The sequence below is a fragment of the Phodopus roborovskii genome, unplaced genomic scaffold (assembly GCF_943737965.1).
Source record: "Phodopus roborovskii unplaced genomic scaffold, PHOROB, whole genome shotgun sequence".
In the NCBI taxonomy this organism is placed as follows: domain Eukaryota; kingdom Metazoa; phylum Chordata; class Mammalia; order Rodentia; family Cricetidae; genus Phodopus; species Phodopus roborovskii.
This window is the reverse complement of record NW_026126514.1, coordinates 17,977,630-17,994,826: the sequence shown is the minus strand read 5'-3', so window position 1 is coordinate 17,994,826 and position 17,197 is coordinate 17,977,630. Positions and strand designations below refer to the sequence as shown.

At 41.3% G+C, this 17,197-nt stretch overlaps 1 protein-coding gene across 1 annotated transcript in view; it reads left to right on the top strand.

Moving 5' to 3' along the window:
• Nucleotides 1–8,523, top strand: part of Map4k5 (mitogen-activated protein kinase kinase kinase kinase 5) — an 81,437-nt gene extending 72,914 nt beyond the window's left edge. Inside the window, exons 29-32 of the mRNA XM_051195940.1 lie at nucleotides 586–678; nucleotides 3,557–3,627; nucleotides 5,426–5,481; nucleotides 6,882–8,523. Coding sequence (XP_051051897.1) covers nucleotides 586–678; nucleotides 3,557–3,627; nucleotides 5,426–5,481; nucleotides 6,882–6,969 — 308 coding nt within the window. The 3' untranslated portion in view covers nucleotides 6,970–8,523. The remainder of the gene's footprint in view (nucleotides 1–585; nucleotides 679–3,556; nucleotides 3,628–5,425; nucleotides 5,482–6,881) is intronic.
• The last annotated feature ends 8,674 nt before the right edge of the window (nucleotides 8,524–17,197 follow it).

Genomic DNA, 17,197 nt, shown 5'->3' with positions numbered 1-17,197 from the left:
ACTTTTGGAGGCATGTCAGTGACGGTGGGTTTAAAGGAGTCCACGTGTCAGTTCTAATATACTCAGGCATTTGAGACTTCCACCAGCTAACCCTCACCTTTTGATGCAGGAGAGATGTTATAACTTACTGTTTTAATGTTTTAAATGTTTTAAATGTAAATGTAAATGTAAATAATGTTTTAAAATACACATCGTTGCAATGCTCTTTATTTAGTAAGTAGTACTTTTTCTGTTTTTAAAATTAAATAGATATAATGAACATCAATATCTTCATTTTTAAAAAGTGGCTACTTTGATGCTCAACTATGTAAGGTATTTGTTAAGTAGTACTTGCAGCAATTCCCCCCTGCCATAAAAGTTCCAGGCTTGTCAGGGCACACTGGGTCAGGACCACTTACTAAATAAACGGCATTGTAGTTATGTGTATTTTAAAACATAAATTCCAGTTTTTCACCAGGCATGTCTCAATCAAGATAAGTCTTTGAAGTTTATTAAGAATATTATTTGATACCCATGTAAAATACACTACACTTATTTTAGGAATTTTTCATTTCCAGTCTTGACCTTTTTTTAATCTCTTTTAAGAATTTGTAAAAATTGTAAATCTACAAGGAAAACTAAAGTCAAGTAAGAAGTTGGCCTCTGAGCTGAGTTTTGACTTCCGCATTGAGTCTGTCGGTGAGTCCCTTTCTGTTACTGACTGTGATATCTGGGAACTTTATGCATTCTTTCCTGGGGGTTGTGTAGACCAGCAGCTGTCTCGTATGTACTAGTTCATGTGGCGAGTACTTTCTGAATTTTCAACTAATTTCATTTTGATTTTTTTTTAATTGTCACTTTCTGAATTTTCAACTAATTTCATTTTGATTTTTCTTTTAATTGTCAGTTTCATGCATATAATTCAATCTGATCATGGTCCCCTTTGGATGTGGCTTTTAACTTAAATAGCTAGTTGACACCATAGTAGATAGCACTGGTCTTGCCTGTGTTTTTGTTTTTAAATATGCTCAATGTTACCATTGTTGTACTGAGTGAGTTATACTTTGCCCAACTCTTTCCAAGTCATGAAGATGCTTGTGTGAAGTGGCCGTCCTGTTAGGTCCACTGTAATTCTTTATCATGGTATCTAGCTCTGTGTCTTGATGGTTGCTGTTTTAGATCTGTTTCTACATAAATAGTAACTTTGGGGCTGAAGTGATGCCTTCAAAATTAAGAGCACTGAATGTTGTTTCAAATCCTGGTTTCAAATACAAGGACCCACATGGCAGCTCACATCCCTCTATAACTTCAGTTTCAGAGGATCTGGTTCTCTATTCCTCCACAGGCCCTGTACACTTGTAATACACAAAACACCCAGACACATTAAATAAAAATAAGTAAATCTTGAGGCTGGAGAGGTGGCTCAACACTGAGGAGCACTGGTTGCTTTTGTGGAGGACTCAGGTTCAAGTCTCTGCACTCATATGGTAGTTCACAACCATATACAACACCAGTTCCTGGGTATCCAACAAGTACACATGTGGCACACATATGCAGGCAAAACATTCATACATATAAAATCAAAATAAGTCTTTAAAAAATATAAATAAATAACAAGTTTCCCTGAGACTGTAAAAGGAATGTGTAGTTTTAATTTGTTTCCTTATTAATATTTTAATTTTGGGTGCTCATTAATTTTATGATTTTTTTTTTTTTTGTAAGCATTACAGGATTGGGTGTGGTGGTGCACACTTTTAAACCCCAACACTTGGGAGGCAGAGGCAAGTGGGTCTCTGTGAGTTTTAGAATATATAGTGAGATACTGTCTCAAATAACAAAAAAATTAATTATAATTCCACTTCCATCTTTTTTGCTGGTATGTCAGCATTTTCCCAAGGAGAAATAGAAGTTGTGAGAAAAATATTATAGATCCAAATATTTTAGATGAATATATATATGTGTGTGTGTGTGTATATACACACACATATACCAACACATTTATCATATAATTAGCTGTATATGGCTTTTAAAGTTGTTTTTAACTAGTTAGAAGCTAGTTTGTCTAAAAAAAAGTATTCTAGCCTGAGTTTCTCATATTAAACTAGAATTTTGCTGTATCTTAGAGGATAAGAGGCACAGGACATAGCTAAGTAGTAGAGTACATGAGGACCCTGGGCCCTGTCCTCACACCAAAAATAGATAAAATGTGTTATGCTCCTGTGCGACAACTGACAGAAAAATCCTTTGCCTGTGGTGAATATGTAAATGCTGAACCAGGAAGCCTGAGCTACCTGAAGAGCCAGAAGGAAGAGATTTTGGAAGCTTGCTTCCTCCTTGCTGCATTGTATGCTTTGTGCTGCATGTCAGGACCTAGGACATGACGGTTTTCAAGGAGGCTGACGTAGATCCTCAGCCCTCTTCATCTGAGTTAAGATGTAGGGTTATCATATGTGTCATGTTATTGGGAGAGTTTTATTTGTTATACAAAGTTTCCTTCTAGATTGCTATCAACTTATCCAAATAAATCTTAAAATGGTTGTAAGGATCTTTTCAGAGAGAGTCTCTTTAAATCATGTCTCAGAAATAAGACAAGTAACCGGGTTCTTCGGTTACCACAACTAATGAAACATATGTGACCTGTCATCATCAAATATTTCTGTTTTTATTAAGTTGAATTACGCCCCAGACATTCTTACACTAACCATGTCCTTACTACTCTAATAAAAAATACATGCTTGTCTGGCACACACTGGATTTTCTCCCTAACACAAGAAAAAAGAAAGAAAAAGAGACAGTAATTTTCTACTTTTTTTCACCATTATGTTTATTAATGTTTGTGTTTTCCTAATTCTGTTTAATAGAATAGTCAGTGAAATACTAAGATTTATTTAGCAATTGACTGAGATCATTATATTCAGTGTGTGATTAGATTTTGAGTTATGAAGCAGGTTTATTTTTTAATTAACTTTATAACATGAAAATACGAACTTAACTTATATTGCTTGATATCTGTTTGAATAACTTCTTTTAAATCCAAAAACTTAACTTTGTGTTTTCATTGATGTAATAACTTAAAATAGAAGATACTACATATGGAAGAGAAATTAGCATGCCAATTGCCAGCTTATCAGAAGTCAGCCCATGTTGGAAGAAGGCCTGTGCCATACATCTTTGCAGGCTGCTTAACTGTCTCAGTAAATTACTTGAATTTAGACATGCCTTAGTCACAAAAATGTTGAACAGTAATGGTCTAGACAGTGGAATTTTGCCCTGAGAACTTGAAAAGTTATCATTTATTAAAAACAGTTAGGGAGGGGCCAGGAAGATGGCTCAGTGTTTAAGAGCATGGACTGCAACCAAGGTTTGGTTCCCAGCATCCCTGTGGCTCAAAGCCGCCTGTAACTTCAGTTCCAGTGGGGTCCTTTGCCTCTGGTCTCTTCGGGCACCTGCAGTCACCATACACATACCACACACATGCTCACGTACATGTGATTAAAAGTGATAGAAATAAACCATTTCCTAGAAACGGTTGAGTGGAATCTGTGCTTCCTCTTCATTTTCCCCTCATCTCTTTCAGTGTGCCTTCAAGACAGCGTGTTGGCTTTCTGGAAACATGGGATGCAGGGAAAAAGCTTCAAATCAGATGAGGTAGGTTTTCTCAGATTTCCTCTGTTGACTCCACACAAGGGTTTAGTGGTGAAATGATCACATTATGCATTACCTCTCTGAGTCACCATGTCTTGTCTAGCTCCTTTGATGTCACAAAGCGACAGGATGCAAACCTGTACTCTCTCCTATCATATGTGCACTTTTGTATTTTGCTTTAAATACCCAGTAACCACAAGGAACTCCAAAATGTTGAAGACGCTGTTGTTATAAATGATGTGAAAGACCTGTTATGTTCCAGGCAGTTTACAAATATTAGCACATTTAAAGCTCAAAAAAATCCACTGAGTCCCATGACTAGCTAAATGGCAGAGCATGGATTTAGAAGTTCTTCAAGTGTCACTTTCATAAGAGGTGATCAGGGTGCCGAACTGCAGGAGATGGAGTTGGCTCCCCCCACCTCCAGGGAGGGGTCCCACTCAGATGGGAGCATTTCCCAATTGTGTGCCAGAGTTTTCTTTGCCAAAGGTTCATACATCTGTGAAGCTACCGGAAAGCATGGAATCTTCTGATGTTTGAATGTAGTTTATCTGTACCCTTATTTATATGTAAATAAGTATTTGCTACTTCCGAGGGAAAAAAATGGTATAAACCGGTAATCTTTGAGTGTCTTGGTTTATTTACTGACCCACATCACTAAACATCACCAGGTCTCTGTATGTGACGAAATCTACAGTCCTACTTATACCACAATGCTAGTCTTTGTTTCTTACCAGCATGCCGCCATGCCCAGCCGTACTAATTGTTCTTCAATGCTATTTTCAGTGTGTCATTTCCATGTTTAAACTCAAAGCCAGGACCTCTCGAGTGTCAGGAATGTGCTTTCTGCCAGCCACATGCCCAGCCTTGTCGCTGCCTGCTTGTAGTGCATCTGACTTGAACTCCACTCTGGGTTTCTGCTGGAGCTCTCGGCCTTTGATGAGAGCCCGGTTGGAGTTTAACCTCTGCCGTAAAGGAACATTCCACAGTAATTAGAGTCGGTCAGCTTCGTGCCATGAAAACTAGCTGCCCGGAGTATACAGCAGCAGACTTGTTTGCAGATTGACATTCCTTCTGTATTTCCAGACTACAAGCTCCTGTTCACAGGTTGCTTTACACTAAGTGTAGCCAATGGAATTTGAGTTTCTCCAAGGACCAAGAGGAGGTAGTTTATCTAGAAGTAGATTCTAGAAAACACATGATGTGGTGAGGAACACAGAAATAGAAAAGGAGGACATCAAAAGCTGTTCGTACAAGTGGGCATCTCCTGTCCAACAGCACCGAGGAGTGGTACATGCCACCCCTTAGAAGCCCCCCTTGGAGTGCGTCCTACACGCTGCACTGCCAGCGCTGCCCTTGTTGGATAGAGGTCAGCACCCACACTCCCCCCTCTCTGGGGAGTGCTCTGCAAGTGGTGCAGCTTTTGCAAAATGCGGAAAGCTGGAAAAGGGATCACCTCACACTAGATGACAGCCTGGCCCTTGGGAATGAGTAATGGTGCCCCATGGCTCTCACTGTCATGTCAGACTTAGGTGACCTTGTACTTAGTGAAAGAATTCAGCAGCATATCCCGCTGAGCTCTTAAGGGCAGTAGCTGGTCCAGGCTAGATGCTCTGTTAACATCAGCCCATTTCTACTGATAGGCAGTCAAAAACTCACTTGCTGTCATGTGTTTGATTTGGGGAGTTACGTCTCTGAAATACTATGCCTTCACTTTCATGGCTATATTTAAGTGACTGTTACATTACTGTGTAAGCACTGTCAGGGCTACAGTGTTACTGACAGGTATTTTCTGCCGTAGGTCACCCAGGAAATTTCAGATGAGACGAGAGTTTTCCGCTTATTGGGATCAGACAGGTAACAGTCGGTTGTAGTGATTTAGTTATGTGGAAGTAGCAAGAATCACACTCTTGATCACACTGCAGCCTGTGTTGGATTCCAGTCGAAATTCTGAGAGGACTCATCAACTTTAGAGTTTTGTATTGAGAGAGTGAATAGCATTTAGTCTGATGGTTTCTCAGGCTTTGCACCCATTTTCAGCCAAGACAAAATGTGTATATAGTAGTATTCACACCCCTAGAACCGTGACACGACTTCACATCCCTTTGAAGCCATTATGCCTTCTTGGTGTGTTGCTCTCTATGAAATATTACATAAACCTGATAGTAGCTTTGTGTCACAAAATACTCAACTCGGATCTGGAGCGTGGTCTTAATTATAAGGGATTAGTCCCATCCATCCTTGCTCAAGTGTTGGGTGCGTGTGGGAGGAGCAGGAGAATAGAGTTAATGACTCTACAGGCTTTGACTGGGGGTTATTAGGAGAAAAGGGCATTTTTGGAAAATGATGGCTACCTTAGTGAATAAAAAAGGTAAGCCACAGGCACAAGAGCCCAATAACTGATATGGCAAGAAAACAGGAGGGGGCGGGACCTGGAGGAGCTGCCTCTCACTGGAGGGACTGACCAATGAAGTGTGGGTCTGTAACTCTGAGAACCCTGCTGGTAGAGGGTGACACCTCACAGCTAATGCTTTCCTCGCTCCCCTTCACCCAGACTTTTCTCACTATCATTTAAGTTTTGGGGGGTTTTTTCTCTCTTTTTTTTACATATTTTAGTGTGTCTGTACAACACTCATATGGCGGTCAGAGGACAACTTAACAAGAATTGATTCTTTCCATTCCACCATGTGGGTCCCAGGAATGAAAGTTGGGTAGTTGGGCTCCTCAGCAAGCCCTTTTACCTGATTCCGTATTTTATTCTTCTTTGGTTTTTTGAGACAGGGTTTCTCCGTGCAGCTTTGGAGCCTGGGACTCACTCTGTAGACCAGACTGGCCTTGAACTGGCTGGTTTAAAGGCATGCACCACCTGACTCCATTCTTTATATTAAACCTTTGTTTTCAAAGACCCTGAGCGGTTCAGGTGCCCTCTTAGGGTCCTGTTTATTCTCTAGCCCTTCTTCCTGTTGGCATAAATTCCTAAGACATAGTCAAACCTATTGTTGGCATATCTGAGTAATCGCAGTTGGATTTAATTGGAATACGGTGAGACTATCTCTGGCCATTTCAATACTCTGTGTATAAAACAATTGTTACTCAGTTATGCCTGAAGCTCTAAAGGACAGTAGGGATTTTGGCTGTGTTTCTGTGACCTTTATGTAATTTTATGGCAGGCGAGCTGGTGATAACTTGTTTGACAATCTGTAAACACTGAAACGTATTTTCAACACTTAACACTTTTTATTTTGGTTTCATTTCAGGGTCGTTGTTTTGGAAAGCAGACCAACAGAGAACCCCACAGCACACAGCAATCTCTACATCTTAGCTGGGCATGAAAATAGTTACTAAGCAACAGAAACAAATTCCAAATGACAAGAAGATGAATATACTCCATTGAAAGCAAGAGTGTTTTAAGGGGATTTGATATAGACTACAGTATGACTTGCTTTAATTGCTGTGGGTTTTATATCAAATGATCTGTACATTAGGATAGAATTCAGTATTTTTCTGTAGCTGGAAACAGCTAGTCAATCTCTTGCCACTGTGTGGTGGTTATATCAAGTTTGCTTAATAAAAGCTGTGAGACGAATAGTCCTCTAGTTCCAGGAAACACAGTCCTTTAAAAAAAAATAATGTTTGTAACAAGGTGCCATGGTGTTTTTAAATAACTCATGTGATTATCTTCAGAGAGGTTAGTGAGCAGTCTGTCATTTTATACCAGGCCTTATTCCTTCTTAGTGAACATAATTTGATAAGAAATTCTTGAACAAGCCTTTCACTTTGACATTGGCCGTTCTGTATGTTTTTGTAAGATAGAATATTTAATCCTTATTTATGAATCTCTTGCTGGAGTGGTGTAATGTTTCTAACTTTTAGCAAAGGAAAGTTGCAGAGCATCTGGGTTTTTTTTTTTTTTTTTTTTTTTTTTGTGTTTTTGTTTTGTTTTTATACTGTGTGAACATTTTGTTTACCTTTACAGAGTCGTACCTTAAGGGCTTACAGGCAATGTGTTTAGGGATCCAGCACATGCAGTTTCATTTAACAAAGTATTTTCTGACACAGATTCATACAGGGTTGCCTTAAAGGGAATTTGTGTGTTCAGCTTTGGATGGTTGTAAGGGATTGTGCAGAAGCGCCGATGGTGGACAAAGCCTTGGCAGGGATGTGTAATGTCTAGGTGTGACTACCATATGTTTGACAAGCGGTAGAATATACCTGTGATTTTTTTTTTTTTTTACATTAGGGATAATGCAAGAAATTGATCTTCATATATATCATGATCCCTAATGTTTGGGGGGGGGGAGTATTTAACTGCCCATATTATGTATTTTACTTATATTATGCCAATGGGGAAACTGCAAAGTAATTGCACGTGTAATCTTGGGGTTTTCACATATGTAGGTGTTCATTGTGAGTAGGTTTAAGAAAACAATACTTTAAATGAAATTGGAATTTCTGATGGGATAGTATAGATAAATAAATGATGTTTTTTATATTTTTTAAAAAGCCACTATACTAAAATTAAAGGATAGGGCCATTTTTAGTGTGCTTTTCTTTTACAATTGTTACTGTTCAGAATTGGTATGTTCTATTGGTACCAGCTGTCTTAGTGCATTTATTAAGACCACTTAGCAATGAGGTGATGAACAGGGGGCTAGTAGTAGCAAACTCTAGAAATAGTCTGACCAGTACTTGACAGGAAAACGATGTACCTATCTCATCTTTACCAGGCTTATAAAGTACATGTTATCATCTCCATTTTTCGAATGAGGAAATAAGAGTTTAACAAAGTTAAGCAACTTAACCACTTCATACTGGTTAGTTCTCGAGCCAGACCAAGAGTCTCCTGACTCTGCTCCTCTCACTATGCAATATACAAGGAATAAAATGTTACACAAGCAAGCTGTGACGTTTTCGTTCTTTAACAGTGCACCTGTAGGCACCGAGGCCAGCAGGATGCTCACTAGATAGAGGCACTTGCCATGCAAACATGGCTGCTACCAAATTTTCATCCCAGGAACCCATCCATGTGAAGGTGAAAGGAGGAAGACATGACTCTACATTGTTTTCACCTGACTTACACGTGTGTGTGCGTGTATACATGCACACACACACACCGGCTACATAGAATACTACACATGTGACTGTTTATATGGGGTATGTAAGAGGGTCCTCTGACTGAGAAATGCTGTATGCAATAGATGGCAGGCCAATCCTCAAAATTGGGACAAATTCAAAGACAACACCCTTTTTTCTCACTGAGTCCCAACAACCATCCTAACAGGATGGAAGGACCACTGCAGGCAAGAAGGCCTAAGGGAGATCCCAATATCAGAGGCCTCCTGCTGATAAGCTGTGTGGCTAGAGAACAGTACAGCAAAAACGGAAGCTATCCTCAACTGTGAAAAGTGGGCTGTTGGTTAAGAGTTACAGCCACAAAGCAGCAGGGAGAGCTCTAGAAGAAACAAACCAGTGGGGTAATAGAAATGTCGGAAGATGTCACAATCTTCATAACCGTGACTTACAAGCAGACACTTCAAGACGAACATTAGGCCTTGGGAAGAATATGAGTAGTTCAAGTTGAAGATTTAAGATATAAAATTAAGGACATTTCTCAGAAAATAAACTGTCAAATAAATGTAAATAGAGGAGAATAAAAGTTACAAAAATTAAAGAGAAGGGGGAAATGATATAATTATATTTTAATTTGAATAAATTTAAAAAGTGAAAAGGTAAGAAAATGAATGGCTCAGGAGGTCAACATCTAATCTGAGAGTTAAAATAAAAAAAGTGGAGAACAAAACATCAGTCACATAGTTCACGGGGCGTGGTGATGTATAATCCATCACTCCAGTGGCAGAGCAGGCTTTGGCCAGCCCCATCTATGTAGAGTGAGATTCTCAAAATAATAATAATGGTGATGATGATGTGTTTTAAGAAATGTTCCCAGGGTTGAAGAACATTAGATTCTAGGTCAAGAACCATAAGTGCTGAAGTTAACACTACAGTGTGTGCAAGCACATGTACACACAACACACAGAATTAATGCAGTGAAAACTATTGGGGAGAGTGAATATGATCAAAACACATAAAACCTGAAACTCAAAGATCAAATTAAAAAAACAAAATCACGGTGATTTCAAGGACTTTGGAATGAAAGACCAGGGATTGGCAACATGGCAAGGAGTACAAACTCATGCCCTCCAATGTAATAGAACTCTCCTCACACCCAGCTACAGCCTCCTGATCTTTCACTTCGGTGCCAAAAGCATAGGTTGCAGAAATGGCAGCCGCTGCAACAAACGCCACTGAGAAATCTGAACGTCCACATCCACAATAAAGCGAGAGTCTTATCTCTTGCCCTGTACAACAATCAATTCAAAATGGACCAAGGCCTGAATCTTTGAATGCTAAGGAAAACATAGGCACTGTGCATTAATATCCATAGGAAAAGACATCATGATAAGGAGTCCAGCACAAGAAATACAGGAACAGGAGTGGAGCTATATGAAATGAACCTTCTGCACAGCTGAGGAAGCCATGACAAAGCAAACAGTGGACACAGACCTCTGCTAGCCACACCCCCAGTGGATTCCAATTTAGAGATATGAAGAACTCAAATGCCAAGAAAATTCATCCAATCAGTGAACAAATAAGTTGGACAGTTTCTTAACAGGGAAAAAATAAATTCATGAGTAAAAGTCTTATCAGAGAGAGCAAATCAAAACTACCTTGAGGGCTGGAGAGATGGCTCAGTTGTTAAGAACACTTTGTGCTCTTGCAAAGAACCTGGGTTTGATTCCCAGCACCCACATGGGGCCTCACAAGCAGCTGTAACTCAGTTCCAGGGGATCCAGTGAGCACTCAGGTGGTACATACACATGCATGCGGGCAAAACGTTCATACACATGAAGTAAAATAGATGTCGCAGGGGAACGCCATGTCTTCTCAATATGACTATCACAAAAACCAATGCTAGTGAGAGTGTGGCAGTAAAACCCTTATGCAATGCTAGTGGGAATACAGAAATCAGTGTGGAGCTGATCCTCAAGATGCTGAAGTTAGAGCCACTGTGTGGTCCAGCCATATTGCTTCTAGGTATATACACACAATAATCTGAGCTTACCACAGTTCATTGTGGCACTATTGACAAGGAGCAAGTTACAGGTTTGGCCCACATTCGTCATGTGAACAGGTAAGTGTATATACAATCAAGGTCTATGTGGCCATAAGATTGAAATGTCACTTTAAGTATGTGGAACTGGAAAGCACCATATAAAGCAAAACTACACCAGAAACAACACATGTCATGTAAAAAACAGAATAGTGCCTGGTACTGTGCGGATGCTGATGCTGTCATCAACACCTTTCTCTAGTAGTGCATAAACATCCCTTCCTGATGCCAACAGCCAGGCTGTTGACATAGGTAGATGTGGTGCAATTCAAGAATGTCAGGGAAGTTTATGACCTCGTATCCTAACCAAGTTCCACAGGTTAGGTCCTCATCTTTTGAGAGAGTGGATAACTAAGAGAGGATGGCAACTTACCAGTTATGAATTAATACAAAGCATGCAGGCTTCTCTTGGCTGTGGAGAAGAAAGTGTTGGCATATTAGGTGTTCTCTATAAAGCACTGATCATCAAACTTGGTAGAACACAATTATTTCTCAATCTGTAGGCTCTGAAAACTCAAAATGGATACTGGCCCAGAAGCGTAAGATCCCACAAGCTATGTACCCTCAATGAAACTACTAGAACCTGTGTGTCAAGTTCTTTCTCAACAACACCTGCTTGGGAACTAAGTTCCTGACACATGACATTATTTGCTACAGTAGAATGACCCCGTGACTGTTACAGAGTAACTTCTTCATAGGTGTAACCCATGGAAAGGATTATTTGGTCTTAAAATCCAGTGTAAAATGGAGAGAAAGTGCAAATACCAACCAGTGATCTGAAAAGACAGTCAACTAACTGCATTTTCTAGATGGATTGAGCTAACCATGTCAAACGGTCTAGGCAAGAAAACAAGAAGTGCACTAGATATTTTAAGAGGAGGGTGTTAATACAGAGAATTGTTACGAAATGAAAGGGCTGGAGAAAAGGACACAAAGATAACACAGATAACAGCTTCCTGATAACATGGGTAAAAACTGTGGGATAACACAGCAGCTACAGAAACACGGGTGGCAACTGTGGAAAAACAGGGAAGAACTGTGGAGAAACACAGGTAACAGCTGCAGGAACACACAGGTAACAGCTGCAGGAACACACAGGTAACAGCTGCAGGAACACACAGGTAACAGCTGCAGGAACACACAGGTAACAGCTGCAGGAACACACAGGTAACAGCTGCAGGAACACACAGGTAACAGCTGCAGGAACACAAAGGTAACAGCTGCAGGAACACAAAGGTAACAGCTGCAGGAACACACAGGTAACAGCTGCAGGAACACACAGGTAACTGTTGCAGGAACACACAGGTAACTGTTGCAGGAACACACAGGTAACTGTTGCAGGAACACACAGGTAACTGTTGCAGGAACACACAGGTAACTGTTGCAGGAACACACAGGTAACAGCTGCAGGATGACACAGATAGCAACTGGTGGAAGTAGTATCCATCCATCAGTCAGGAGATACAGAATAGTGGAGTCAGGGATTGCCAAGGCCTAGAGCCTCTGAGAGCCCACATTAGTGCTGACATCCTAGGAAGCACTGGGGTGAGGGTCCTGTGGAGCAGGAGCAGACCTGCAGCAGCAGTAGCTGCTGGTAGCTGTGAGGGTGTAAGGCCGGGTGATGGGAGAGCAGGAAGCAGCCTTGGTTAGAGGAATATTCCACAACTAAGGTACATCAAACGACCAGAGAGATTTTTCTCCTTGCAGTTCCCTTCCTACTGGAACCCAATGGGGATGGATTCTAGAGCATTCTAGTCCCAACAGAACAACAAAACTAACTGGGCTAACTTGGAGCTGTAAAACATCAATGACAATACCTCTTGTGGCCCCATTTGACTTCTCAGATTGCCTTGTGGGGACCACTGTATAAATAGGATCCCCAAAGAGAGGTTAGCACACCACCTAAAACAATGTAAAGACAAGGATGTCATCTGGCAAGTAGTATCTGTGTCACCTAACCTTGAGGGTTTACTTCCTAAGACCTGTAACATTAGAATGTTAAAGGTGCCTAACACAGATACAATTGCTTTCTCTCTGAACTCCTCCTGTGAACTCTCAACAGTATCTTTTGTGAAGATACAAGGGAACACTGTAAGGCTTATTGGCAATATCTAAAGCCAGTCTTTGTACGTTTCTACTTCTTTGTATTGTCTTCTGGAGTAAGAGATCTAGTACCACTAGAATATCTGTCCCACCCCACCCCCATTTTTGAGACAGGGTTTCTCTGTGTAACAGCCCTGGCTGTCCTGGAACTCATTCTGTAACCAGGCTGGCCTCAAACTCACAGATCCATCTGCTTCTGCCTCCCAAGTGCTGAGATTAAAGCAAGCACCACTGCTACCCAACCTAATACTCTTAACATGTATCTTAAAATTAATAAAATACCAATCAGCTATGAAGAGTATAAACACTGTTACTCAGCATGTGTGTGTGTGTGCCTGTGTGTGCGTGTGTGTGTGTGTGTGTGTGTGTGTGTGTGTGTGTGTGTGTGTGCATATGTGTACATGAGTGTAGGGTTTGGCATCTGGTGTCTTCTGGCTCACCACCTTATTTTTTAAAACAGGTTCTCTCATTGACCAAGGAACTCATAGTTTTAGCTTGGCTGGCTGACCAGTAAGCCTCCGGTAATGTATCTGTTTCCCAAGCTCACTCCACTTCCAACAGATAACACTCTGGGGCTCAGCTTTTTACACGGTGTGCTCTTCCTGGGGAAGACTGTTTCTCCCCCTCTGAGCATTTCCTGGCTGCCTGTAGTTCTTTGTCAGCTCAATTGGGAAATTTTTACTTAAACTATCTATGTATATTTACACATTAACTTACATGTATTATTGCCAGATCCAGCCTGGCCCCAGAAATGGTACAAGAAGGGAATAAAGAAAAGACAGACACGTGGGCACACAGAAAAACTGAGTTCCAGTGCTCTGGGCTCTTGGATGAAGAAGCTGCACCACCACCACCACCCCCCTCCGAAGCTCAGAGTGTATTATATACAGTTGAACAATGAGACAAGGTTATTGCATGCATTTGAACAAGGGGGCTGAGTTTATGGTACACAACTTGATCAAGGAGACAGGTTTAGCCAGTCTCAATGGGAGCAATCTTTTATAAAGAAGCAGGCTTCAAGCCATAAATAAATACCCAGGAGAGAAAGCTGTGGTGAACATTTCTTTGCACACACTGTTCACATCCACACATGTACCAGAAGGGAAGGCTTGGCCATTTGACATCAAGTCTAACCCTGGTGGGTAGTGGGGAGAGGCTTTGCCATTTTCACATTGGTCTAAGGGTTACCCTCCTTGCCATGGCTGGCTCATGTCAACAACACACATTCCCTCGGGACTTCCTCCACTCCCCACACACTGCAGGCATTTTTGATTAGGTAATCAGACATCACTTGCTACTCTTGCAGAGAACCCAGGTTCAATTCCCAGCACCCACAGTGTGACTCACACCCACCCACAACTCCAGTTCCAGGGGATCCAATGCTTTTTTTTTTTTTTTTTTTAATCTCCATGGGCACCAGGCACACACATGTATGCAGGCAAAACAGACACACACATAAAAATAAATGTTTTTTAAAACAATGTCAGGGGAGCAGCAGGTGGCAGGTGAAGCTGGTGACGTCCCACCAGGAAGCAAAGCACTGATGGGTAAGTCTTGGATAGGCCAGGTTCCAAGGGCTTCTGCCCCAGAATGTCTCTTGCTCCTTTCCAAGTTTGCAGCTGCCCTTTGTCTCTGTTGTCTGGCATGGTGTGAATGGGTGAGGGGGGACCCCACTGCCTTCAGTGTAATGTGATTTATCTCATGGAGATGTCCCGTTGCTCTGGGCATTTCTACCTGCGGATTGTTATGAAGATGATTGCCTCTTAAGCTGTACTGTTTAGTGTTTGTCCCTGCCCCTGATAAAGCAGGGGCTGCAGAGGACAGAAAAGAGGAACAAGGAAGTGTCACACAGCTAGTTTCTCTTGAGGAGCCGTATAGGCTGTGGCTTAGGTTAATGATTAAGAAAAACAATTGAGTCCCAGGAGCTAAGTTAGCTCAAGTTCTTTTAATGTTGAGAGATGTCTTCTTAGGTTTCAGGGTTCATCATAGCTGTTTTTGTTAATAGCTTTAAGGTAAAGAACCCAAGGAAACAAGTTTAGAAAGGCACATAGTTGAGTGAGGGACTCATTGAGGTCAAGGAACAAGACCAAAGCAGCCCAGTTATTAGGAGCTGCCCAGCCTTTCTTACTAGGATTGGCTGGTGGTCAAAGATGGTGGTTAATTTCTTGTGCACGCTTCTGCCCTCAGCTTCCTGATGTGAAAATCTGTTGAATGGATATGGACCCTGAGGATTTAGAGATGACTGATTGTCTTTCATGTATCAAAGTTTAGATTTGTGATTCTTTTAAGGTTCCTTATAAGATTACCTTTTGAGGTAAGTGGCAAAGTGATTGATCCTTTCTTTGTAACCATAAAATCAGCCTGATAGCAAGAGAACTGCGGAGAAAAGCACCTTGCTTGCTCGCTCTTTTAATCTGTAACGAGCTGCTTGCTTGGATATGAATGTATGTGGTTTCTTGGGACAAATTTTTTTCATCTGTAGTACACGAGGAATTCAATTATGTAAGGAAAATATGAAACATGGTTTTTACCTGTATTCATTATAATCGTTCACTTGAAAATAGGATGTAACCACATTGTAATTATATTGACTGAAAGATTCTGTTGGGATATATAAGCTGTAAAGGAAAAATAAAGACGTGAGAGAACAGAAAAAGACCCTAAGAGTGTGTGTGTGTGTGTGTGTGTGTGTGTGTGTACACATGTGCGCACACACGTGGGTGTTTCCCTTTTTCACCAGCCCCAGAAAGTTAAGTTTTGTCCCCTTTCGCTGGCCCCGGAGAGTTCGGTTTTTCTCCCTCAGATAGAAAAGTGAAGTTTTTAATCCTCTGACCCTGGCTCCCCTTCAGCCGCTGGTCCTCACAGCCAGCAGTAAAGACCCTAGAACAGCGGTTCCCCTCCTTCCTAATGCAGCTCTTCATGTCACGGTGACCTCCAGCCATGATGTTATTTCATAACCACTGCTTCATAACTGTACTTTTGCTACTGTTGTGCATCATAGTATAAATATTTTTGGAAATAGAGGTTTGCCAAAAGGGTCACGACCCACAGGTTGAGAACTGCTGCCCTAAAAGGAGAGATGTTTCAAAAGGACTGGCTTCCATGTTTCATGTAAAGAAGTAAGGTTAAGTTTATCCGGGGGTGAAACATCTCACTTGGTTGTTGGCTGAGGCCATGTGTGAAATTAGAGACAAGCCATTCTTTTAAACTTAAGTTGTTTTCCCAATACTTAAACTGACTCACTAGCCTTTATGATATCGATAAGCAATAACAACATTCTCCCCTCCTGGGTTGGTAGTGCTTTTGCAGGGGCTGGTAAGGAGGGCTGTGTGGTTGCGTCCCTCCAAATTGCTACATATTGAGACTGGACCATCATGTCTGCTCCAGTGTCCGCAGCTCTCAAGGTCAAAAGCAGAGGGCATGTGGAATGTTAGTTAAAGATGTGTTACATTTGTTTGTTCTGTGGAACATTTGTTTAATGATGCAAGGATATATTGCATTCTTTTTATCTTGTGTTTGTTTACAATACAGCGTCTGTGAAGCTGTATTGCTTTGCCTGCCTAAAGCACCTGACCTGTGTAATAAAGAGCTGAATGGCCAATAGTGAGGCAGTAGAAAGGATAGACGGGGCTGGCAAGCAGACAGAGTAAATAGGAGGAGAAATCCAGAGAGCAAAATGAAAGATTGAGAAAAGAAGGGGACCAGCCACCCAGCCAGACATGGAATGAGAAGGAAAGAAAAGATAAACAGATAGAGACAAAGGTAAAAGCCCAGAGGTAAAAGGTAGATGGAATAATTTAAGAAAAACTAGCTAGAAAAAAAAAGCCAAGCTAAGGCAGGGCATTTATAAAAAAGAAAAAGTGGTGGTGCACACTTTTAATCCCAGCACTGGGGGGACAGAGGCAGGAGGATCTCTGTGAGTTCTAGGCCAGCCTGGTCTACAGAGTGAGTTCCAGGACAGCCATGGCTGTTACACAGAGAAACCCAGTCTCGAAAAACAAACAACAATGAAGACAAAAAGAAAGATAGAAAGAAAGGAAGGAAGGAAGAAAGGAAGGAAGGAAGGAAGGAGGGAGGGAAAGAAGGAAGACGGGGAAAAGAAGGAGGGAAGAAGAAAGAGAGAGGAAAAGAAAAGAAAAAGTCTCTATGTGTGATAATTTGGGAGCTGGATGGTGGGCCCCCAAGAGTAAAAAGAGCCAAACTACATCGTGTTCGTAGGTTCTCTGGCCCCATTTGGAACCAGGTAGAGAACAAAACCTATTTCAACCCATGTGGCAGAGTGACCCTCTTCACACTGGT